This window comes from Drosophila takahashii, chromosome 3L (genome assembly GCF_030179915.1).
Source record: "Drosophila takahashii strain IR98-3 E-12201 chromosome 3L, DtakHiC1v2, whole genome shotgun sequence".
In the NCBI taxonomy this organism is placed as follows: Eukaryota; Metazoa; Arthropoda; class Insecta; order Diptera; family Drosophilidae; genus Drosophila; species Drosophila takahashii.
Window position 1 is genome coordinate 26,617,581 of NC_091680.1, and position 23,998 is coordinate 26,641,578.

General features: G+C 41.8%; 9 protein-coding genes across 11 annotated transcripts; 6 read left to right on the top strand and 3 right to left on the bottom strand.

The window, feature by feature from the left end:
* The first annotated feature begins 1,090 nt into the window (after positions 1-1,090).
* LOC108058907 (uncharacterized) lies at positions 1,091-1,823 on the top strand. Its single transcript, XM_017143890.3, has one exon. The coding sequence runs from the start codon at positions 1,164-1,166 to the stop codon at positions 1,746-1,748; it is 585 nt and encodes a 194-aa protein (XP_016999379.2). The 5' UTR covers positions 1,091-1,163; the 3' UTR covers positions 1,749-1,823.
* Positions 1,824-2,866: 1,043 nt separating this feature from the next.
* Positions 2,867-3,487, top strand: LOC108058909 (uncharacterized). Its single transcript, XM_017143892.3, has one exon. The coding sequence runs from the start codon at positions 2,935-2,937 to the stop codon at positions 3,400-3,402; it is 468 nt and encodes a 155-aa protein (XP_016999381.2). The 5' UTR covers positions 2,867-2,934; the 3' UTR covers positions 3,403-3,487.
* A 1,761-nt stretch (positions 3,488-5,248) lies between these two features.
* Positions 5,249-5,910, bottom strand: LOC108058912 (fibrous sheath CABYR-binding protein). The gene has a single exon (XM_017143896.3). It carries the CDS (start codon positions 5,893-5,895, stop codon positions 5,332-5,334), a length of 564 nt encoding a protein of 187 aa, XP_016999385.2. The 5' UTR covers positions 5,896-5,910; the 3' UTR covers positions 5,249-5,331.
* An 808-nt stretch (positions 5,911-6,718) lies between these two features.
* On the top strand, positions 6,719-7,563 carry LOC108058911 (resuscitation-promoting factor RpfA). Its single transcript, XM_017143895.3, has one exon. It carries the CDS (start codon positions 6,926-6,928, stop codon positions 7,454-7,456), a length of 531 nt encoding a protein of 176 aa, XP_016999384.1. The 5' UTR covers positions 6,719-6,925; the 3' UTR covers positions 7,457-7,563.
* Positions 7,564-7,791: 228 nt separating this feature from the next.
* On the bottom strand, positions 7,792-11,606 carry LOC108058904 (DDB1- and CUL4-associated factor 8-like). The gene is made up of 7 exons (XM_070214845.1): positions 11,404-11,606; positions 11,110-11,344; positions 10,994-11,032; positions 10,382-10,417; positions 9,616-9,651; positions 8,621-9,540; positions 7,792-8,560 (listed from the first exon to the last, which is right to left on the bottom strand). The coding sequence occupies exons 1-7, from the start codon at positions 11,502-11,504 to the stop codon at positions 8,332-8,334; spliced, it is 1,596 nt and encodes a 531-aa protein (XP_070070946.1). The 5' UTR covers positions 11,505-11,606; the 3' UTR covers positions 7,792-8,331.
* Positions 11,607-12,862: 1,256 nt separating this feature from the next.
* LOC108060193 (zinc finger protein jing homolog) lies at positions 12,863-13,661 on the top strand. Its single transcript, XM_017145776.3, has one exon. The coding sequence runs from the start codon at positions 12,978-12,980 to the stop codon at positions 13,524-13,526; it is 549 nt and encodes a 182-aa protein (XP_017001265.2). The 5' UTR covers positions 12,863-12,977; the 3' UTR covers positions 13,527-13,661.
* A 49-nt stretch (positions 13,662-13,710) lies between these two features.
* On the top strand, positions 13,711-14,665 carry LOC108060173 (uncharacterized). 2 transcript variants are annotated; one of them, XM_070215555.1, is made up of 2 exons: positions 13,711-13,842; positions 13,919-14,665. In XM_070215555.1, exons 1-2 carry the CDS (start codon positions 13,812-13,814, stop codon positions 14,569-14,571), a joined length of 684 nt encoding a protein of 227 aa, XP_070071656.1. In that variant the 5' UTR covers positions 13,711-13,811; the 3' UTR covers positions 14,572-14,665. The 2 variants fall into 2 exon arrangements, with proteins under 2 accessions (XP_070071656.1, XP_017001244.2); XM_017145755.3 differs by lacking the exon at positions 13,711-13,842 and having other exon boundaries at positions 13,869-14,665.
* Positions 14,630-15,389, bottom strand: Polr2H (DNA-directed RNA polymerases I, II, and III subunit Rpb8). Its single transcript, XM_017145764.3, has 2 exons — positions 15,203-15,389; positions 14,630-15,141 (listed from the first exon to the last, which is right to left on the bottom strand). Exon 2 carries the CDS (start codon positions 15,134-15,136, stop codon positions 14,687-14,689), a length of 450 nt encoding a protein of 149 aa, XP_017001253.1. The 5' UTR covers positions 15,137-15,141; positions 15,203-15,389; the 3' UTR covers positions 14,630-14,686.
* Positions 15,390-15,938: 549 nt separating this feature from the next.
* LOC108060202 (gastrula zinc finger protein XlCGF57.1) lies at positions 15,939-20,945 on the top strand. 2 transcript variants are annotated; one of them, XM_070215049.1, is made up of 5 exons: positions 15,939-16,126; positions 16,195-16,284; positions 17,717-18,498; positions 19,661-20,056; positions 20,116-20,945. In XM_070215049.1, exons 3-5 carry the CDS (start codon positions 17,923-17,925, stop codon positions 20,710-20,712), a joined length of 1,569 nt encoding a protein of 522 aa, XP_070071150.1. In that variant the 5' UTR covers positions 15,939-16,126; positions 16,195-16,284; positions 17,717-17,922; the 3' UTR covers positions 20,713-20,945. The 2 variants fall into 2 exon arrangements, with proteins under 2 accessions (XP_070071150.1, XP_070071151.1); XM_070215050.1 differs by lacking the exon at positions 16,195-16,284 and having other exon boundaries at positions 15,965-16,033.
* Positions 20,946-23,998: the final 3,053 nt, after the last annotated feature.

Here is a 23,998-nt window from a genome sequence, read left to right on the forward strand (position 1 = left end):
AGCAAATAAATCATGTTTTGAGATAGAACGTTCTTTTTCTGGCAGACATTCCTGTGAGTCACACTAACTAAGACGTGAAAGAAATTTCGCTAGACGCGCCCAAAAACAAAATTTCCTACCAACTCGATCGAGATGGTATTGTGAATGGACTGGGAGAGGTGAGTGGGCGAAGGGGAAGACCAGAAACTGGTTTGAGGACGCACGCTTCGCCAAGCGGTGACGAATTTGGGATTGCCCCAGCCGCAAAAAAACAAGAAATTAACGTAGTCATATCACCCTAGCGAAAAATAAATACTCTATTTTCTGCTAAGAATTTTAAGAGAGTAAACTGGAACTTTGATTGCATTTATACGTCATAAATTTGATGACTTCCCATATATGAGTGATATATATTTTCAATTAATTATGATTAAGTAATTAACATAACTATGATTAAGAAATAATCGTCAGCAATCCGGATGATTATGATTATTAGTTAATAAAATCATTCATTTAAATACACTGCATACCAATTATATACAATTAGTAATTAAATAAATAATTTAAGAACTAAACTAAAACTTTGCTGCTTTTCGGAAATTAAAGGGGGAAAGCGAGAGCACATTAAGTCATTAAAAAAGCTCTATGCATCATAAAGTAGGGAAGTTTAAGAACGATGCCTTCAGAAAAATGACAATGTTTGAGTAAAAACAATGACTGCACACTTCCCATAGAAATAGGGAGACTGTGCATATGACAAAGGTATATCATGGGGGGATCCTAACATTTAATTAGCTCCATCAAAACCTCATTTAAAACACAGAACGAAATGTTTTTATTTATTAACTGTGTATTTATACACTTTTTGTTAATGTTTATATAATACAATTTTTAACGATTATATGTTATACATTTTTTTAGCTTACTTAATACATATTTTAAATTGAAATTTAATTATTCGCTCAGATAATCGTTTTTCATAAAGCTAGTGTTACTTGATTAACTTTTCTTTCTGTGCACCTTGTCTGACTTAAAGAAAAGCTGCGGTCGAGCTGAGAGTCGAAACTTATTTAAATGATCTTACAAGCTGGCTGTACTCAGTTGTCGGAGCAGATCAGACCAGTTAACATCTCGTGGAGTCATCTGAGAAATTGGGAAAGAAAAAGTGAAATCTGTTTGCAAAAATGTTGAAATTAATTTTCGCACTTGCTATCATCACCATGGCTTTTTTGGAAAATATTCAAGCTCAAAGGCCCTCCTTTGCGGGCTTGAGACCACCAGGTGGACTAAGTCAAAAGGACAAATACCACGGAACCCAAAACACAGCTGTGGAGAATATAACCGGTGTGGATATAGCTACTAGATTCGGAGAGCCATCCAGTTCTCAAAAGCCTGAACTTATCAATCTGCCCTTCGGAGCACCCCAGAGGCCACCAGTTGGAGTTCCCCTTGTGCTGCCGATAAGCAGTTCTGCCCCTGAGCAGGTTCCAGCAGTGGCCAACCGATTTGGAGCACCTGATTCCGAAAATCCAACTGCAAGTTCCCCGACCGCTAGTACCACTACCACCCCAACCCCAGTGGCCCCAGTTCTCGGCCAGCTTCCCGTCGATGCTCACGGTGATCGGGAGTGGGTTAACTACTTGAGCCAGCTGCCCGTGGAAAACCAACCCTTCTGGTTCATAAACTACCAGGCCATTGAGGCCCATCGGAACAGCTCGAGACCCAACGTGGGCGCTCTGGAAACGCCGGGATCTTTCTTTCGCGGTTAACAGACTCAATGAGATTTTACCATAAGCGTACTTTTTACAAATATGTTCGAATTTAAATATAGAATTATTTATTTATTTTGTGCCGTATATTTTACTTTTTAAACTGCTTAATCTAAAATTGTGATAACCTTTCCTAAGGAAATCAACTCAAAGTTGATAAGCCTGAATATTCCCAAGCATCTGACGCTATTAGATTATTGAGAAGTTCATTTTCGATTTATTTCCATATATAATGTATACAAAGCTGTGTGTTAAGAGATAACGTAACAGAGCTATAAAATTGTTCAATTTAAGTTGGAACGGTTTTAATGATAAATTTCAATTGAATGACAATTTTCACTGAGCGATATCTTTATCTAATGGCTTTACCATGCGCGGATCCACGGGGGGTGATATGGGTAATATATCATCCCCCACTCGGGTAAAAAATGAAAGGAATTTTGTTATTCAAAAAGTATGCAAAAAAAAATTTGTTCTGATATCACCCCCACAACAAAATCCTAGGTCCGCCACTGGGCTTTACAATAATTTGTATCATTGTGGCATTTGTTCTTTGAAGTGGGATCTTTAAAGTTCTTTTTGGAGAATCAAGACGGTAATTCATTTTTAAAATTAATGGATGAAACGCAAAAATTCATTCAATAGCTTTTATACTGCGCGAAATATCTTCACAAACAGTATAAGGACGTCTGAACGAGATTTTCAAACTTGATCTGCCTACACATGTTTAACGAAGACTTAGCTCCCAAGAATTTAAAACCGACGGACGGATTAATATTCTTGATCAAGAAAATATTTACCTTATAGGGTCGGAAACGTGTTCTTTTACTGATGACATAATTTCCCACGAATACAAAATACCCTTTTTTGCTCCACGAGTAACCGTTTATATAGGAAAAATTACCTTTAATGTAAGATGTAAATTTAAATTTAACCTTATTTGTTCCCCAATCGCCTTTGACTCCGGTTATATGACGATTTTCTTGTTTATAGTGCGATGCAAATTTGTGCACATTAAGCACCTAATTAACTCGTTGTTTCTTTTTCTGTTTAATCATAAAATTTAAAGTTATTTAAATAATATTACACCGGACCTCTACTCACTTGTTAGACAATATTCAAGAAGTTAACATCTCGAGAAGCACTAGAAAAATTCTTATACACAAATTTAGTTTAATAGACAAAAATGTTAAAACATATGTGTACTGTGGGTATCATTACAATGAGTTTTCTTCAAATTATCCAGGCTCAAAGGCCCTCCTATGCGGGTTTAAGACCTCCAGATGGATTGAGTCAGAGGGACAAATACCTTGGAACTCAAAACACAGCTCTGGAGAACATTTTCGGTGTTACGGGACCCAGGGACTCATCCTTGTCGCGAAACACTGTTGAGCTACCCTACGGAGCACCCCAAAGGCCGCCTATTGGAGTTCCTGTGGTCCTACCCTACAATACGAATGAGTATTCAAGTGCGGACGACCGATTACCTATCGATGCCCAAGGTGATTGGGACTTGGTAAACAGATTGAGTCAGCTGCCTGAAGAACAGCAGCCATTCTGGCTCTTAAACTACAAAGCAATCGAGGACCTAAGGAGCGGTAGGAATCCTAATGTGGGCGCTTGGGAATCTCGCCCAAATTCCTTTGGCGGCTAAAATTGAATGAAATTTGTATGACTTATAGCAATTATGTAATCGTTCAACATTAAAAGACTCCCATGGAAACAATTAAAAAAAAAAATCACAGAAAAATCACTTCAAATCATGAGCGGATCCAAGGATTTCCGAGGGATTCACTCGGGTGAAAAGTGAAAAGAACAAAATATTTATAAAAGCCACCCTCACAATCAAATCCTGAATCCGCAACTGCTTAAAATAAATTCAATGGCATTTGGAATCATACCATATTTTATAAATTGGACTTTATTATACCCTTGTAGAGGATATTATAATTTCAGTCAGATGTTTGCAACGCAGTGAAGGAGACGTTTCCGACCACATAAAGTATATATATTCTTGATCAGCACCGAGTCTATCTGGCCATGTCCGTCTGTCCGTCTGTCCGTCTGTCCGTCTGTCTGTCTGTCCGTCTGTCCGTCTGTCCGTTTCTATGCGAACTAGTCTCTCAGTTTTAAAGCTATCGCGATGAAACTTTCCCGAAAGTCTTCTTTCTATTGCAGGTAGTACATATGTCGGAGCGAGCCGGCTTCCATAGGAATATTCAAACAAATATAAGAAAATTCATTGTAACTTTGTAGGAAGTAGGCGTTTTGATTCTTGACTACTTAAAAACAAAATTTAAATAGAAACGCTGGAACTGCACCGAGTGAGCATTACTTTATCTGCAAGGGTATATAAGCTTCGGCTGGCCGAAGGTAGCTTCCTTTCTTGTTTTTTCCATAATTTAGAGAAATGCAGCCTTTTCAGAAAATCTATGTTTTCGATCATATAAAATTCTATTAAAAGACGTACGGGTTTTGGTTTTCTAAATTATTAAATTACATGGAATAAATTTTGTTAACAGTTTTGCAAAGATTTATTTTGGGTCCATTTAAATTGACAGAATCTTAAATTAAATTTTAACACCAAAAGCTGATTAGGTGTTTTCGATTAGATTACATCAGCTCTTGGTCACAAAATTTGATATCGTAGATTTCTTCATGACATTTTACATTGTTAAAATGTATTTTTACTTGATTAATCTTATATCCCCCATCCGCTTTAGTAAATATTTATGAGTTCTCATGATTTTAATTAGAAACAGAATGTGTTAATTGGCGAAGGCAAAATAAATTATGATAAATTTTTTAAAAATAAGAGAGACAAGCACTGTAAAACTGAATACTTACTTTTCCGAAATCTTTAAAGATGTCGGAAATGCTTCCGTTTACTCTACGAGTAACGGGTATAAAAATTAGAATTCCACTTTTTTGTAGCAAATTGTCATTAAATGGATAACAACAACAATGTCAGTTTCAACTATAGCGTTATTGCCCTTTACTTGCACTTAAACTTCTATCAATTTTAAAGTTGTGTATTACAAAGGGTCGACCAAATTGCAGCTTAATACAAAATTCCAATCGTGATCCAGCCACTTCAGCTTAAAATAAAACAAAGCATTAAAAATGCATAGAAAAAGGGGAACTAAGTTTACAAAAGACCTTCCAACTCCGGGAAAAATATGCACTAAAAAGACGAGAACAAGAAACCTTTTAAAAGCTGCCAAAGCAATTCACATGTCAAGGGGATATGCAAAGGAGACTGAGAGGGAGTTGTTCCACAATGGGCTCTTTCTAGGCCATTGTTAAAAGCCAATGATTTGCAATGGGTTGGTGTTGAGGGGATAACTCTAATCGTAGTGTTGAGTTGGGCAATAAATACAAATATTACATTTACCTATAAATGCGATTATTTTCCCAATTATCGTCAAAGTTTGTCTTAAAGTAACGCTTCTACCTAAACAAAGGTTATCCCAGCTTAATCGGATAAAACAAACACACCGTTTTTAATTACCAAAAATATATTTCCAACGACAAAAACAACTTCAAACCGAACAGTGATTAATTTAAACACTGGAGCTATTGCTTACCAGCCCAACTGCTGGGGAGCAGCGTTGTAGGCGAGGTAATAGGGCTGCTGGCCCGCCCCCACATAATAAAACTGGGGCGTAGTCAGCACTGGAGCCTGGGGGGCCGGAACCACTGGAGCCACTGCCTCATCCACGGGCAGCTCCTCCAGGCGAGCGATGCGCTGGCGCAGGCGCTTGGGCTTGGCCAGCTGCAATTTGGCCAATCTTTGGCGGATGCGCAGGCGTGCGGGAGCGGAGGAGGGCGTGGTGGCCTCCAGGGAGCTCTCCTCGGTATCCACCTCCTCGGTCTCCGGGTTGGGCTCGAAGCTGTCCACCGGTGGCTCCTGTTCCGATGGCAAGGCGTCCGTGTCCACATCTTCGGGGGGTCCATAGGTCAGAGCGGGCTGTTCGGCGGCAGGCTTGAGTTCCGCAGCCGAAGGATAGGGTGTGGGCGCCACCTCCTGTCTGGCAAAGGCCACCGGACGCAGGCGCAGAGTGCGACGGACTGGAGTCTGGGCGGCGCAAGTTACGGCCAGGACGGCCAGAAGGAGAAGCGAACTGAAAAGCTGATAACGTGCCATGATCGTGGGACTTGCAGTGGTGCTATGTTGGCTGTCGTATATGGAGCTTTAACTTTTATACCCACAACACAACGACGGTGGCCCTGCTGATCAGCGGTCAGTGGTGAGCTATTCTAGCCCGCCCGATAGCGCCGTGCATTTTAAGCAGAGCGCCGCGATTTGAAAGCCATCAAAGTGCGTATGTCAAGCAGGCGCCGCACAGTGGAGTGGAATTTAAAGTGCTGTCAAAACTCTAGCCCTAGTTGACCAATTTGCTATTTGGGTGGACCTTAGATATAATTATCTTCTTCTTTGGTATACCCAAAAAAACTTTGCCCAACAATATAGCTATTTCATAATTTAACTTAAATTCAAATTTATCTTACAAATACAAAATACAAAAAATCTTATTCCCAATTCAGAATTGGATAAACTAGTATTTGGTGAATTATATGCTTTGATTTTCCTTGATTTATTAAATTATGCAGAAAGTAATGGAAGTCTCATGACGAAACTTTCAGGGGCCAACAAGAATTATGTACAGAATTTTTTTTAAGAATTAAAAAGTGTTGATTATATATTTACGTAATTATATTATTAAGTTATATTAAACAAAAATAAAGCATCGCCATTTCTTCGCTTCTGTCAAAAATATCTATTTTTTAACATTTATAAAATCCTATTTAAATGGTATAATATTGTTCTAAATATGAAACGTCGTTTTGAGACTATTAAGAAAATCTGGATACATTTTACAAATAATTATTTATATTAATAATCACAGAAGCATTGATTTCAATTTGTAATTTCCATTTGCATACTTTTTACGCAGTGCTTCCAAGTTAAGTGTCAAAGTTAACTGCCCACGACGGGTTATAATAAATGGTTATGGCTTAGACATGGGCCCTTGACTAAATATTGTCACGTCCGTAGGCCATCGAAAGGGTGTCCCCCGGTGTGCCAAATATGAGTGGCCAAAACTTTGGGGTATAAAAGACCCACGAATTTCAGGTATTGACAACATTCTAAGACAACACAACAGCAGCACAACATGGCCTACAAGTTCACCTGCTCTCTGCTCCTGATCGCAGCCATTGCTTCCGTTTCTCTGGCGGAACCGGTTAGGTTCCGAGGCCGATCCTCTCGCTTCCAGTTTGCCCGTCAGGAGCAGGCTCCAGAGGATCAGTCGGCTCCGGCAGATCCCTCTCCCTCCGTGGATATTGCCCCCACTCCGGCCTCGGCTCCTTACCCCCCAGCGGGAGTCACACCGGAAGTACCCTTCGACCTGCCCACGGAGACGGAAGCTCAGCCCGATCTGACCTACGGACCGCCAGCTGAGCCGGACAACACCTACGGACCTCCGGATAACACCTACGGACCCCCGGCAGAGCCCGATAACACCTATGGACCGCCGGCAGACATCGTCCCAGTTGACCAGGCTCCTGTGGATGCTGCGGAACCCGTTCCCGCCAGTCTGATCCAGCCTCGTAATGGACGCCTTCGCAGCCGTCGGCCCGTCCCGGAAAAGCTCCGAAACGCCCAGATCATCCGCTCCTCACCAGTGCTGGTATATTCCATCTAAAATGGGTCAGCCCAAATTTGTTGATATACAAATGGAATCGAACACATACACATACTTCATTTTGTTACTAAATAAATAAACGATTTTTTGTTGAATATATAAAAATACATTCAAATTGTTATTTGAAATTATTTACTTAGTGCCATTACCGTGTTCATCCGGGAGCATTTATAATTGATATAATCCTAAAATTCTTCTAAGTATGGGGCTTGAAAGATAAAGAGTGTATCTTTTAAAAAACTTTAAAATCGAATCAAACCATGAATCCGTTTGCCTCTGAGAGCTCCGGAAAGTTGGCCAATTTCTGAATTTTTCGAGCTTTGAGGTCCTTGCGTCGGGGAACTTTTTGGAAAACGTAGATTAACTTGGGAATTCGTAACGAATCCAAAAATATAGCATCAATCGAAGTAAATTTAAAAATCATTAAAAATGCTGCATTGTAATACTGTGTTTCAAACTTTTCAAAATTCTTCATGTATTTGGTACACAGTGAACATAGTACATAGTACAATATTCTTGATCAGGATCACTAGCCGAGTCTATCTAGCCATGTCCGTCTGTCCGTCTGAGATCTCGGAAACTACAAAAGCTAGAAAGGTGGGATTACCTTAAGCTTCCTACGCAGCGCAAGTTTGTTTCAGCCGAGGGCCGAGGGTTTTATTGTGTTTTTTAATACCTACCGAAATGTAGAAGAAAATTTTTAAATCAGACCATTCGTTATAAAGTTATGCCCGATCAAAGTTTTATATATCCATCTCCCTCGCACTCGCTTTAGCTGAGTAACGGGTAACTAATTGTCGGAGCACCCGATTATAGCGTTCTCTTGTTTATATACAAATTGATATTCTAAATTCTGACACTTTTAAAGGGCCAGCCTACTCAATAGGGCCATTTGGAATCCAAACATGGATTCCTGGCTCGTTTAGTCCAGCGGTGGCTAGCACCGGCTTCCAGGGGTGCGGCTTTAGGCAGGCTACAGACTCGGCCTTTTTGCACTTATTTTCGCTGATGATGGCTTCCGTGTTCTTGTCCCAAAAATATATGCCTTTGAAATCGGCGCTAACAATGTACTCCGATCGGGGTCCAAAGAAATTTATCTCGCAACTGTAGATAGAAAGCATCAGACTAAATGAAATGGAGGGAAATTGTGGACAACAGACTTACAAGTGCTTGTCGTAGTAGTGCAAATAGTCGCCTTCCGTGTAACTCCGACTGTCGAACAAATAGTTGCCAGCTCTTCTGTGGCAGGTCAGGATCTCCGTACCGTTGTGATTGTAGACGGCGGAGCAGATGTCCGGTTTAGATTTTAGATTGCGTGGTGTAATTTCGTGGATAGCTATTTTCAGCCTGCGCTTGTCATAAACACTCAGCTTAACATCGTCTCCGCCAACGCAGAATTCCGGAGCATACGGATGATGAGCGATGGTGTACAGGGCCACCGTTGTTTGGTCCTGGCGGACGCAGCGTACTGTTGTGGTGCCCGCATCGCTGGTGCGCAGATCGAAGAGCTTGACGACTCCATCATGACCAGCGCTTATTATCTCGTGACGGCTATTAGGGACTATTGCGAAATCAGCCGCGCAAACGTTGTGTGTATAGAGGCAGACTGAAGACATTGGGGATCCGCCGGAGGGGTGAATGACGGAGCGGAGCACCTGCCCATCGGCGCTGGCGGAAACGATGTCCAAACAGCCGGCGCTGTCTATGAACTTGATCTGCATGATTTTCTTTTTAACTTCCAGACGAAAAATCATCCGTGTCCTATTATTAGCCCAATCCCAGACGATCACGTGACGATCAGTACCTACGCACAATAAATCCCCATCCTGGTTGAAGTTTAGGGAGTTACCGTATCGAGGCATCAGCGTATTGAGTAGAGTTAGCTGTCCCGTTACCTGGCGGGAGCTGTAATACCTTTCGCCAAAACTCTGGTCAGAGGTGTGGCCTCCACGCCATCCAATCCGATTGATGATGTTGTGCTCACGATGCATCAACTCCTTATCGCTGTTCCAATGGTACATTGGCTTGGTCTTGCCCACAACGCTATGAAATCGGTCGCGTTCGGCGAGCGCTTTTGAACAAACCTCACAGGATAGATATAATTATATAATAAATAATTATATTGTTGCGATCAGTTTCTAAAAATGCATTGTGCTTACTTCAGTAAAAAAGGCGTCCGAAAAGCTGTACTCGTCCTGGAAAGACAGAACTATTTCTTACTACCTTTTATTTAGACACATAATATACTAATCTAAATCTTCTCTTGTTTTTATGACTATTTAATTTATTATAAAAATGTTTGAGCTTGTAAAAGTACGTTCTTAAACTTGTAAATCCAAACAAATTATTCTGAATTGATTTTACTTAAAAACGTTAGGGGAGAGTGGTGCAAGAATAGTGGGAAAAGTTTGGCTAGACATATCAGCTATAAATAAAGGCATCGAAAAGGCTGTTTTTGGCTATAACTTTTTCCTACACCATTTTGAAGTCAATTGCGAAGCCTTCGAGGAATATTGCAAAATGTCAAACTACTTTTTTAACTACCCTTTCCCCAGCATTGGGATAAAAATATTGAAAAACTTACTTACAAAGTAAAATAAATAATTTGTATAACTTTTATATTGGACTCTTTGGACACTAATCCTTCGATTGAAAATTAAGTACAGTTGTTGTGGTTTTTCTAACCTTTCTTTGCTATTAATCAAAAAGGCGGTTTTTTGGACATAACTTCGAAGAAGCCTACGAGGAACATTGCAAAATGTCAAACTACTTTTTTACTACCCTTGTAAAACTCATGTTTAATAAATAAAATTAAATAAATATAATTAAATAAACGAAATCGCTTAGCCATAACTTAAAATCAAAATAAAATAGGCTTAAATCGATTCCAAAAATGTAACGAACAAAAAGAACAACTTTGCTTACCTCTGAATTACTTATTTCAGAATCGATATCATCATCCTGGAAAGACAGATTTGTTATTAGCCTTTTAATAAAAAACAATGACGGAAGCTAGATTCGGAATGCCGAAATTTTAATACCCTTGCAGATTTCACGAATGAAAATTTGACTTGAATAGCATAAATAAGGTATGCATAAAAAAATACGATTTGGAAAAATTTAAATCAAAAGCTTTTAAACTGAACTCGCAAACGGTATTGAAACAGAGTGACAGACATGGCTATATCGACTACATATGTATGTCTTTAAGTGTTCTAAATGTTTCCTTCACTGCGTTACAAACTTCTGACGAAATTTATAATGCAAGGGTACAAAAATCATATTATAAGATCCTCGCTTGCTTGTATGACTATTTAATACATATATATTTGAATATAAATGCTTAAATGCTCACTCTTTACATGGATACGTTTGTTCCGAAAGATGCTCAAACTCAATAAAACATTAAACAATTAAAAAAATATGTATTTAAATGATTTTACTTAAACCTTTTACTTTAAACAAATGATAAATAACCAAAATGAGTTAGCCAGAATTCGAAATTAGTTTGATTTAATAACAATACTTGTTGCTCACCTCCGAATTAGAGTCAAGTTCATTATTGATGTCAGGGTCCTAAAATGGATAGGAGTTTGCGTGACTAATGAAAATAATTATGGAATTATAGAAAATTAATGTATTGAAATACTTGCTGCTATCTCAGAGGAATTATCAAAATCATCGTGGTTTTCGTTGGGCTCGTCTGTCTCTTGCTCATCGCTCTCCACGGTCTCCTCCAGGAACTCATGCCACTCTTCATCGAAGTCGTTGTTGGGTTGCCGGTTGAACCCAGACGAAGTGAATGAAGGAGAAACATCCCGTGGCAATGTCTCCGCGATAGGCTCCTGTTCCCGTTCAACTAAGTTATTAAGCTTGTTGTCGCTGACGCTATGTGTGACACTAGTCAGTAATGGACGCCGCAGAGTTTACTTAGCCACCACACTTACCCAACCTGATCCGTGTCTTCGAGAACGCCTTCCCGAGAACATGTGTTGTGCCTCTGACGCTTTGAAGAGGAAGGCCCATCGCTGTCCTCGGCCACGTCCATCGAGCTCAATGCTCGCAGTCGGTTTATCTATAGTTTTGAGTTTGTATTTTGAGCAAACCCTTAGCTCTTGTTTTGTTTTCGAGAGGTAGTTTGTTATCTACTTTCAAATCAGAACATCTGTTCTATATAGCGCTTTAATAGAGATGCCAAGACAACTATAATATATCGATCTATTCGATATTTTCTAAGAACACGTTCATATTAAAGATGTTTTATAAAAATAAAATTTTCTAGAAGCAGTAATTACACTGGTCGACAAAAAAAAGCCCAAGAATAAAAGCTACCAAACCTGAAAGGATTTTAGCTGTAGATTACTACCTCATACTTCCATCACGTCGAAGTTTTGAGAAATCCGTGGTCAAAGTTCCAAATTTTCGATTTTTAGGCACTTTTTGCGACTTAATAGTAAGAAAACGATTCGTAGCCCAGAGCCACTATTTAGCGGAAAAGGTACTTTGAACCCTTAACTTCAAGATTGTCCAATCACAAAGTTGGGCGACCTCTACTTCTTTAGCTACAATGGATTTTACTGAAGTACTTTTTGCCACTTTTTTTCATCTATAGTAGCCTGATATTTTTAATGTATTGTATGTGTACGGGTTTCAGTAGAATCAAAATAGTGACGATCAATTGGAACCCCAAATATAATTGGCCGCGTTCAGCAGAACAACATAATCACTGATCACTGATGGATTTCTTACGATAGTTCTGCCAAACGCACATGATCACTGATCATTATGCAAGAATTTGGCATCATTGATTAAAAGTTAATAATAAATAAAAATTTAAGATACATTTTATTGGAACAAGGTGAAAAGCCAGTGTTGTTTATTTCTTAGCAATGTCCAAAAAGAACTTCTTAAAATTAACAATAAAAAACAAATAAATTAATTTTTTAAATTATTAACGTTTTATATTTATATAGATAAATATATAATCTTACCCCAAAACTCAATATTATCTTTCAAAAATTAATGTTTTTTGTTCACCCCTTTTTTTATCGACCCTGATAGAAACTATGAATATGTTAGCCTATGGATGGAACGTGCTTCTTGAACTGCAAGCTCAGTGGATTTCTTCATAGCCTATTTTGCTTCACATGAATACCAAATTCATCAAACGAAATTATGAACTGCCAAGAACCCAAGATCCAAAAACAATCATTCTCAAATGTTCACAGCGACCCCAAAGCCCAATTCAAGTGTTAATGAATGATCCCATGGCGGGGAAGGGGATAATATTCGAAATCATAGCATTGGCCATTTAATTTCGAAAAAAGGTCACGTACCGTGTATTAAGCTGAAGCCAGCGATCAGCGATCGGCGCAACATAATCAAAGCTTTACCGGGAACAAGAGCCTGAAAACTGAAAGTGACGAGCATAAATTATAGCAAAACTAGATCCGGTAGCTTGGGACTATAAATAAGCCAACTCGGATTGGGAAATCAGAACAGAAGCCCTTCAACCGCGAAAATGATCAAAGCCAGCTCTGCACCAATTGTTGTTCTTGTCCTGAGCCTGATCGCTCTAGGTACGGCAGAGCCGCTCCGGCGCAGATTCTCCGCCCGGCAAGAAGAGGCTCCGCCCAGTCCGTCACCCACGGGCTACCCAGAGGCGGGAGTCACACCAAGTGTTCCCTTTGATCTTCCCAGCTCGACTGTCAAGCCGGAGAACACTTATCTGCCACCGGATAACACCTATGGACCTCCGGATAACACTTATGGACCCCCGGATAATACTTATGGACCTCCAGAGGTCGATCCTGAGTCGCAGCCTGAGAATCCTATCGAGACCGATGATATTCCAGAAACTGAGGAAGAGTCGGTGGATGGCGCCAAGCTGCTGCCAGAGGAGGATGAGCCCCAGCTGGAGGTGAGTGAGGATGGCACTGTCATCGTCGTGGCCAGCAGTCTCGACCAGCCACAGCCGGCCCAGTCCGCCCGACTCTACCAGCGATTCCCCCAAGGACGCCGTTCCCAACAGCCCGTCCCCCAGCGACTGATCCTGCGTCGCAGTTGGTAGACTTCAAGGAGTCTTTGAAAGACTTAGACTAGAATTTATTGCTAAGCTGCTTACCACAAAATCAAATTCTTTAATTGGTCAAAAAAATAATTGTGTATCTACTAAGACGTTACAATAAATATTTGATTCATTCCATTTAAAACCCAATAATTTTGTTTATAACTTACGGAAATCTAACTACGTTTTCATAACAACCTGTGCTTACACTCTTTAGTCATCAACGCAATGGGCACGTAACGTTCGAGCCGCCTTATAAGTCATCGGCCTCGTGGTTTCTTCGGGCCAATGGATTGGGCAGTCCCCAAGGGCATCCCTAGTGGGTATTTATAGACGACACTAAGCCTCACCATGCAACAGTTCATGATAGTATATCAAAATGTTCGGTTATCCAGCTCTGGCCACCCTCGCCCTTTGTTCCATTCTTAGCTTGAATGGAATCGAAGCCACTCACCTGAGGTTCCCAGGACCCGCGAGGGGTAGATCCCTGCCGCTGATCCTGCAAGGACAGGAACAAGCACCGTACCCACCAGCCGGTCTGGTGCCCGATCCGCCATTCGAACTGCCCACCGAGGAGGCGGTGGAGTTTCCTCAACCTGAAGAGACTTATGGACCTCCAGCAGACACCTACGGACCGCCTGCGGTGGTGGAAGAGCCCGCTGAAGTCTACGGTCCCCCAGATCAGACCTATGGCCCCCCTGATCAACCCGCCAGTGATGACCCTTCGAGCACCTTGCCCCAAAGCGCAGCCATCATAGATCTGGCCAGTCTGCCGCTGCCTCCTCAGGCCCAGTACGTTCTCCCGCTGCTGAGCCGCCTGGCTTTCCGACCGCAGCGACCGGTTCTTCTGACTCCGCAGCGCCGTCCTGCCAAGCTCTCTGCTCGTCCGCGGCCTAAGCCGGCCAAGATTGTGAATGCGATCAAAGGAACTCCAGTGTTCCCGTCAACTCCACTGGCTCTGCCCTTCGTGGATCGCCGCATTCCCTTCCGCCCGCAGCCAGCACGCCTGATAGTGAATGCTCCCTTCAGACGACCATCCAGGCAGTAGACTACATCGTTCTCCATCGTGACCCAGAGCGGAGTCCACCAATGTTATACACACCATGTAAATAAAGTTTGTTGTTTATGTCTAATTTTCGAACGGAAGTAAGTAGAAGGGAAACTCAGAAGGCCAGCCGCTTCATCAGGAGGTACATGTGCTGATCCACTTCGAAGCCGTGAAGGTTGTTGGCGTCTCCCTGCAGTCGCATCAGCAGGCCGCCGAAGGAGACGTAGGCGGAGAGCCGGGAGGCCTCGTTGTGCGCTTCGTCACCCTCGATCCGGTAGATTTTTCCGTACATCACGTACTCGAAGCTGTCCGCCCGCGTGCCCTCGTGCTCCATGGGGTTGTACTCCCCGCTGTCCGGACAGCCATCCTCGCGCAGCGTGGTGGCCAGGACCAGGCGGAACTTGTCGCCCAGCTCCATGGGGTACAGCCACGAGTTGATGTCCAGGATGAGGTCCATCTTGAAAGACTCGGACTCGCAGTGCAGGCGGGACACTCGGTCGAACTTCTTGCCCTCCGGGTCCATGTCCTTCACGTTGAAGATGTCCTCGAAAAGTACGCCAGCCATGGTAGCTGCGAATATGATTACTTTGGTTATTTGGGAATCAGTTCAGCGGAGCACCAAATGTGTTACCTTGTGTCGGGTTTGGATTTTGTACTCGTACTCTTTACACGGAGGTAGTGCTGTGTTCCTTAATGAGCAGGCTTAATTTAAGCAGAGTATTTTAATATAAACACCGGTGTTAAGTTAACTACTATTTTCCATATCTTTGCGCGTGTTTCTGAATCAGTGATGCCAGACCTTTTAAGCGTTGCCACAAGTGCTAGTGTGCAAAAATGGTCGCAGACAGGCGGAGTGTAAAATATCAAGGGTATTCCCTAAACTATTGAATAGTTAAATTTTATGCAAGTGTCAAAAATTTCAACAATTTTACAATCTTCAGGATGAAAAATGGATGAAAACTGAATTTCCTTAAAAATAATTGAGGGTAATTATTGTTTTTTATTTGCTTGTCGAGCATCCCCGTGCAATTCACTGACACAAATGTTAAGCAAAATGCCAAAATACTCCAAAGGTTTTAATTATTTCTTAAAATTACACAAAATTAAGGTAACATTTTTAAGAAATTTATTATATATAATTTTGTTAAATAAAGAATATATACGATGTACAAAACTTTAAAGGTTTTTAAAGATCAGATTTCCTATACACGACTACATAAATTGTTAATTATTTATACTTTGAACAAATAAAAAGCAAGATTTTGTCAGAAAACAAGTAACATTTTTATTTGAAATAGTTCAGTGGCACCGAATCACGCTGCCATCTCTAGGCATGCAGAAATTCTAGTGTGACCGTCGGTCGGAAGATACACATCACTAAGATTAAGAACAACAACACAACGAAAAACCACCGTAAACTGTTATTTATTTTGTTGAATAAATCGGACGCGGTTTTGGACAGGTAAACTTTCGTGGTCCTCAGAATAAACCCCGGGCAGTTCGATGGATACGCCCTTAAAACGTAGGCAAACTGCCAGATAGTGGATTGCAAAATGTATGTACACAGCGAGAGGGCGTTGGAATTATAAACAAATAAGAACCGAATTTTATTGCTGGCCGCAGAATGTAGAGGAAGTCAAGGTGTGTCCAAATCGGGGGTGATGAGTGGTTCCTGCGGATCGATGGCTTTAGCGATTTCCTATGATTGCGAGGGTAAGTCCACGGCTAATTGGTTTTCGGTGATGGATCGGCGGACCTTCTAGGTCCAATATGTAGCATCTGTATGTATTGATTGCTTAGATCGTATGTAACTCTGCTGTGGTGCTGGTAATGTCAATCTAGATTCTAGAACTAGATCCCAAAAACGCTGGACTCGTCGAGTTTTGTGCTTCGAATACGAAAGACTTCAACGGCCCTCTCCTCCCCTTTTCATAGCCCCTAACCACCCCAACCCCTTGCAACCCATTACCCCGCCTATTTAGCATTACAAAACTGCTGTTATGTATTCACTTCTTTATTTTCGCTTTTTGTGTGTGATTTTCGCTGTCGTTCGTGCTTTTTGCCCCGTTCTCTTTCAGTTTCGATTTCCAGCTCCGGATTCTAGCTTTAATTCGCTTTTTCAACAGTTTGGCCGAGGGCCGTTGTGTTGTTTAAGTGAGTTTTAGTTTTCAGCTTCTGCGGGTGCGGCTCTAATGAACCATTAACCCTGCGCAGGGCCAGGGGTTGGCTGGAATCGGAGGGTTCCCAATCTGCCAGATGTTCGTCGCCGTCCAGGGTCATCGTCATCGCTCTCTTCCAGTTGCATTTTCTTTGTGCTCGCTTTTCATTGGAAACTCCGCTGCCGCGGAGAACAGACGACTCCGGATCGCTCAGGTTGCACAGCTATATCTATATATATCTATAGCTCCTCAAGTGGGTGTTCGTGTGTATGTGAGTGTGTGGTCTTATCGTCCAGCCGTATTGCTTATCAGTGGTTGCCTTCCTCGGGATCTTATCGGACGATAGCTCCATCCTACTCCCGCTCAAACAAAAGATTAAGACAACAAACTGGGAAAATTTCTGGAAGCTTGCGTTCTCTGAAAAATGCCATATGATAAAACAATCAAAATCGAGGCTAGGGAGCTCCTAGCTTTCTACACAGTGAAAAAGCGGGGATAGCATAGGGTTATTATCTAAATTCTTATTAAATAAAATAATTACAATGTTGGACGGCTATTATCGAAAATCAAAAAATAATGAGACTGTATAACTTTTCATTTAATTTAAAATTATTTAATGTTACTCCTAGACTCGAGAATTAATTATCTAAATTCACCCGTCATTTTAAAAAGTTCTAAAAACAATACGAAATTTGTCGCGGTTAATATGTCTGCAGATCTTTTCTAAAATCAGACCATTTCCAATAGCTCTTAAATATGCAAAGTCCTGAATTGACAGATAATTTTGGTAATATTTTTCTGTGCATTCCTAGGTCTTATCACTGTTGACACAGCTGGAGGTTCTGTTCTGTCGCTGTTTCTCTTTTTGTTTCTGTTTCGGCCTCACTTACTGTTACTATTTCTGTCTGTGTTTTTGATTCTCCGTCTGCTTCGGAACGTGGCGGTCTGCGAGTGGAGAAATTAAACAGTTCTTAACTTTTTTGCAGCCCATCTAAACTAATACAAACCAAAGGTGTATGGGAACTTATCTAAAAGTAGCAAATCAAATCAAAAAAAAAAGAATCTAAATACCGTAAATTACGTAGAGCATTAACCCTAGAAGTAAAGCAAAACGCAGCTGGTGCCGGTGTCCCCCAAGGAGAGATCCCCAAAAGTATTGTAACAGCAAGTAAATAATAACGAAAAAAAACAAATGGTACGCAGCAGACGCAGTGTGTCCAAGGAAGATGCTGTCTCTCTGCTCACGGACAGCGGGATCTCGTTGTCCTCGCCGCCGGCGGCGAGGGAATCTTCTCCAGCGCTCACCCATTCGATCAAGCGGCGAAAGAGCAGCTTGGCCAGCTTGCGAAATGCCTGTGCGGAGGAGGATGAGGAAGACGGCGGCGAGCAGGACTCCAAGGACGCCGACTACGTGCAGCCCCTGGCGAAGAAGTCGGCCCGCAAGGGTGAGCCGGTGAAGAGGAAGCACCACGTCTGCAGCCACTGCTCCAAGGAGTTCGGCGGCAAGACCGATCTGCAGCGTCACATGCTCATCCACTCGGACGAGCGGCCACACAAGTGCAAGGACTGCGGCAAGAGCTACCGCCAGGCGGTCAACCTCAAGAACCACATCACCACCGCCCACGAGCACCGCAAGCAGTTTGCCTGCTCCCAGTGCCCCAAGTCCTTCGCCCTCAAGGAGCGCCTGCGCCTCCATATGCGCCTTCACTCTGGCGAGAAGCCGTATCCGTGCGCCCTCTGCGATAAGAAGTTCGCCCGGGGAGGCCAGGTGAGTAACCCACCACTTGCAAGGAACTCTTGATTCTCAAGACGCTCTTTAGATTTGCACAAATAAGTGCTGCCTTGTTGAAGCTGAAAATAAATAGGTAGGGGAGTGTAGGGTAAGGTGACGAACGATTCTTTTTTTTGAATATAAAGAAAGTTGCTTTCATCTACGATTCGATACCAAAAACTGTTGATAAAGATCTCATTTATACGTGTATGTATTTATTTGATTTTATTTTCAACACATCTTCACTCTGGCACGGCTAAAACACAAAAAAATGGAATAGGTTTGCTAATTTGCGTGCCACCTTTTTAGAAAAAAAACCTCACGGAGAAATTATGGGACTTGTTATTAAAATTACTGTACATACATTGTCGACAAGATAAGGGGAGACGATTACATTTATTTGAAATTTTAGTCGTGACGTCACACTCCCCTACATTAAGATATTATTAATCAGTTTACGAACTCACGAGGAAGGCTTACAGTTAATTTATATTTTGACTATTATTTTTGTTTTTTATCCACCAAAATAAAACTGTGTTTTTTCTTCGAGATATAGCATTTAAAACAAGAAGGGAAGCTACCTTCGGCCAGCCGAAGCTTATATACCCTTGTAGATTAAAGAATGCTTACTCGGTGCAGTTCCAGGGATTCCAGATTCAGCGTTTCTATTTATTTAAATTTTGTTTTTAAGTAGTCAAGAATCAAAAAGCCTACTTCCTACAAAGTTATAATGAATTTTCTTATATTTGTTTGAATATTCCTATGGGAGCCTTAAGATATAGTGTTCCGATCCGGCTCGCTCCGACATATGTACTACCTGCAATAGAAAGAAGACTTTCGGGAAAGTTTCATCGCGATAGGTTTAAAACTGGGAGACTAGTTCGCATAGAAACGGACAGACGGACAGATGGACAGACGGACATGGCTAGATGGACTCGGCTATTGGTGCTAATCAAGAATATATATACTTTATGTGGTCGGAAACGTCTTCTTCACTGCGTTGCAAACATCTGACTGAAATTATAATACCCTCTACAAGGGTATAAACATACAGAACTGTTCAGTTTTATTAGTCCCTCGATTGTATAAAAATTTATTTGAAAGGAATGACACCTAAGATATATAGATTGAAACCAATTTTTTATTTATCTTATTACAGCTGCAGCAGCACATGGTTTCTCACCACAAGACGAGCATCCAGCAGTTCAACTGCACCAAGTGCTCGGCCAGCTTCTCAACTAACGCCAATCTCCGAGTGCACATGGAGCGCCACGAGCAGGGCATGGAGCACCGGTGCGGCATCTGTGAGAGCCAGTTTGCCAACGAGCTGGCCCTGCGAGCCCACATCAACCAGGAGCACCACAAGCTGACGCAGTTCGAGTGCGAGATTTGCCACAAGATGATCGAGCCGGACGAGGATCTGGCCACCCACATGCAGAAACACGCGGCGGTCAAGACGCACGTGTGCGAGGTGTGCAACACGTACTTCACCCAGAAGAGCCAGTACAATGTCCACATGCGGATGCATACGGGAGAGCGGCCCTACCAGTGCAGGGTAAGTTGCCGGAGTCCTAGCTTGCAAGAAACTATTGCTCATATCTCTCCTCTCGACAGATCTGCCACCAGACCTTCGCCCATTCCAGCGTTCTAAAGCTGCACATTCGGAAGCACACGGGCGAGAAGCCCTTTCGCTGCCAACTCTGCGAGGACGACGTGGCCTTTTCGCAGCTGGCGCACCTTAAGAACCACATGAAGAAGATTCACAAACAGCAGAAGCCTTACATGTGCGATGGCTGCCACGAGTTCTTCAAGATCAAGGTCGAATTGCAGGCGCACGCGGAGCAGTGCGCCAAGTGTCCTGCGGGTGGAGACGAGTCTGCCGGCAGTCAGTCTGAAGACGCCCAGGTCCTCTCAACCATTCGATTTAACATGGCAGTGGTGCTGAAGAAGATTAGCTCCGCTCAGAAGCTGCGCCAGTTGGGTTACGAGAAGCGTCTGATCGATAATGTGATCATTGCATCCCTAAAGCTGGCTCAACGACCCTCGCACGACGATGCCACGATGACGCCTTTGGCCAGGCTCCGGATGAATGTGGAGGAGTTCCTCAAATGGATTGTGCCAGCACCTACAATGAAGAAATTCAGCGAAGAATTATTGTCGATTGACACGATTCTTGACAAGATTGCCACCATGTACATGAAGCAGAAGTAGAAATCAGGAGTTGCTAATCAACGCAAAATGGAAGTGTGCCATAGGATGATTTGTAGAACTAGTTCTTGCCATTTAGTTTAGTGTCTAGTAACCCAAAGTTGCAGAACGAAACCCAACCAAATAACTTATCCCAAAGATACATATTTACTTTGCAGTACTGATCATATTCATGACTTAATTTACTTTAATCCCAATTTTGCTGATACCAAAAAGAATGTATTTTGAAAAATGAATGACTTAGTTTTCCTTGGTAATTTTCCTACTAAGAAGGTTTAATGTTAAGAACGAATTTGGATGCAATAATTTATATAATATTAAGTTTAACTCGATTGAATTGAACCCCCAAAACATATTTTATTTATATTTAGTCTTGCCAGAGCATAAGATTACCTAGTGTGGATCTAACAGCTCAAGTACAATTGAACTCTTTGTGGCCATGCATTTAATTGCCGTTCGTCTTTCCTAGCCTTTTTTTTCCGCATAACTCGAAAGTGTACAAGCTAATGTGTAAAAAGTGCAAATCTAAAGTGTACAACGGAATTAATGAAATGCAAATCAAAATACGCAAATCCTGCTTTTGAATAAATAAAGAGTATTGTTTGTGATTAATCTTCATTGCCGAATGCTGGGAAATATTTTCTTAGAGGTACATATCTGACAAATGACATTTGTGAATACATTTGTGGGCTTAAATCGGTTTGCAACTAGTTTCATTAACATTCTTTTATGTTATTTAGGAACATGAAATTATTTTGACTGCCGAAAAGTTGTAAATGATATTTACACACAAAAAAAAAACTTGGTAAAATCAACTGTAATAATTGTCAAACAGGCCCCAACCAGTAAAATTGTCAATTCTACTAAGTAAATAGTCATTTCACAACAACAAAATACACACAATTAGCAAAGACACAAACCCGAAGCAAAAACAAAATACACGTAACAATTTTAATAGTTACGTAACTATCTTTGTTGGTCAATTTTACCAATCAAATTTTTTTGTGTGTACTAAAGTAGCTTAACTGCTTTTTACCAAGATAAAATTTGTAAATTAAACCAGGTTGGTCTACGTAGAAATAGTTGGGAATAAGAAGAGTTCAAAATCCTTCCAATTAGGACACCTTGGGAATCTTGTTATACCATATAATGTCTGAAGTAGGTAGTGTACCTAAAGCTCATCGGCTTTTGTCTTACCGAACTAATTAGTCAGTTGTTGAAATGCTGTAAGGTTCCGAAGTGCTTAGCTGGCCAGAAATTGGAAATGTTTTTAAATCTAAATCACACGCTTATTTTTAAATTTTAATCAACCTTAGTAATACAAGTTTATTAATTGTGGGCAATTTTCAACGGGAGTGAGTTAAAAATAGTTAATTCTTAAAACCTCAAAAGTAAAGCTTTTTTTAAAAACTGTTGAGAAATCAAGGGATATCAAATGATATTTCCCCACAACTGCTTGTCTGTGCATTGAATTGAAGAACGGTCAGTGGTATTTGTCAATCATGGTTTTCATTCAAGGGATTGGTGTTCGTGACCTTAGAGGCTCATCTAAAGAATTTTAAGACATGTCCGGCTGGCTGCTGCATTCCATATTTGAATGCAGCCAAAAAAGCATCGAGCCACACAGAAACACCCAGGCACACCCAACCAGGCTGGCATCTAACCACATAAACAGTTAGGTACAAGTGCCCCATGGGTCTGCCCGATGGCCATAAATGGTCTGGGCTTGTGCACAAATTTATAAGCCACTCACATTAAGGCGGCAAATATTTTTTATGGCGAACAGCGCACTGCATGCGAACCAGGCTCTAAGCAGCGGTGGCATCCGCAGGCGTTGTGGCACCTGCCCGCGCCACTTTCCTCGAGGCCCCCGCCTTCCACCCACCCAGAGCAATTAATGAAATTTGCACAGCGAATTTATTGACGCGACCGTTAGTGTCAACCAAAGGAATCGGATGGTGGGGGACCCATTTGTTTGGCCAGGAGATGTATGTAAAATTTTATGTATCAAATATAGTTATGATTTTATGATAGCCAGGCCCAGACTGCGGATTTTCCCTGGGTCTGGCCATTGCGTGTCTGTCACCTGAAGCTGCTGCTGCAATCTCCGCCAATCTCCCATCCCATTCCCCATCCCCTTCCCATTCCCGAACCCTTGTCCCGGCTAGCAGCTTAATGTCTACATTTGTTCTGGCCATTGCGTGTTCAGTGGCTGCCCTTTTTGCAATCTCAGCTAACTCGGTTACTCCTGCTCCTCCACGCCCGTTGCAACTGCAAGTCAGGCACTCCAGCTCCTTCAGCTTCTTCCACAGATTTAGCCTCGCCATCTCCAGCAGCTGCCGCTGCCATGGCGCATTAGAACAAATTGCTCTTGTTACGATAGGAAGGATGGACATGCCTTTTGCCTTGTTTGGACCGACGGACAGAATGCCTCTGCTGGTTAGAGATCAGGCACACTCGGACCGTTGGATATAAATGAAAACCTATTCAGTTGGTTGCAGGGGCACAATATTATTGTTTGCTAGTGGTCCAAGTGGTTATGTTTTTATAATTTGGAACTGATCCTGTATTATGACTTTACATCCCATAGTTCGCCACAACAATTAATACTTTTTAAAGAGAAACCTTTTTCTAAAATATGCCCTAGCATTCGAAGAGTATTTGGAATTCAGCAAACTTAAGGCACGTCTTGTTTATTTTCCAAGTAAAATGCGCCGCGAATTCGTGAAACAAATAGTCTAAGACGTAAGTACGCATGTTTCGCCTGTTGGCCAGGGATCGTTGGGGGCTTAGCCTCATCTGCATACCTGGATTTGACCGGGACAATGTTAATGATGAGAAAACAGAGAAGAAGCCTGCTTCGAGAGCCTCCGAGGACCAGGTTCCATTTCCGTTTTCCCTTTGGGCTCTGGACTGCAGCAAATTGATTTGACTTTGGCCTGGGTTTGGGCTTGGACTCCGATCATTTGTGTTAGCTCGTTTGGCATTATATAATGCATATATAATGCCTTTGTTGTCTGCGTCTAATTTGCAAATTTACGCTGCCATTGGGGTAATGTCATACCACTGCGAGGCCATGTCTTCACTATGAACCTAGGCCTAAGACCAGTTCAAGTTGAGTTGTTCACTGACATCTAATTTGAGCTGGAGACGGAGAACTGCCCAAGCAAATTGCAGTAGCCCACGCTATCTGGCCAAGGGCTTAAACTTTAAAGAGTAGAAATCCATAATTGCCTGGGAATGCCCATGTGAAAGAGCATTAGAAATAAACCAGTGCAGACGTATTTTG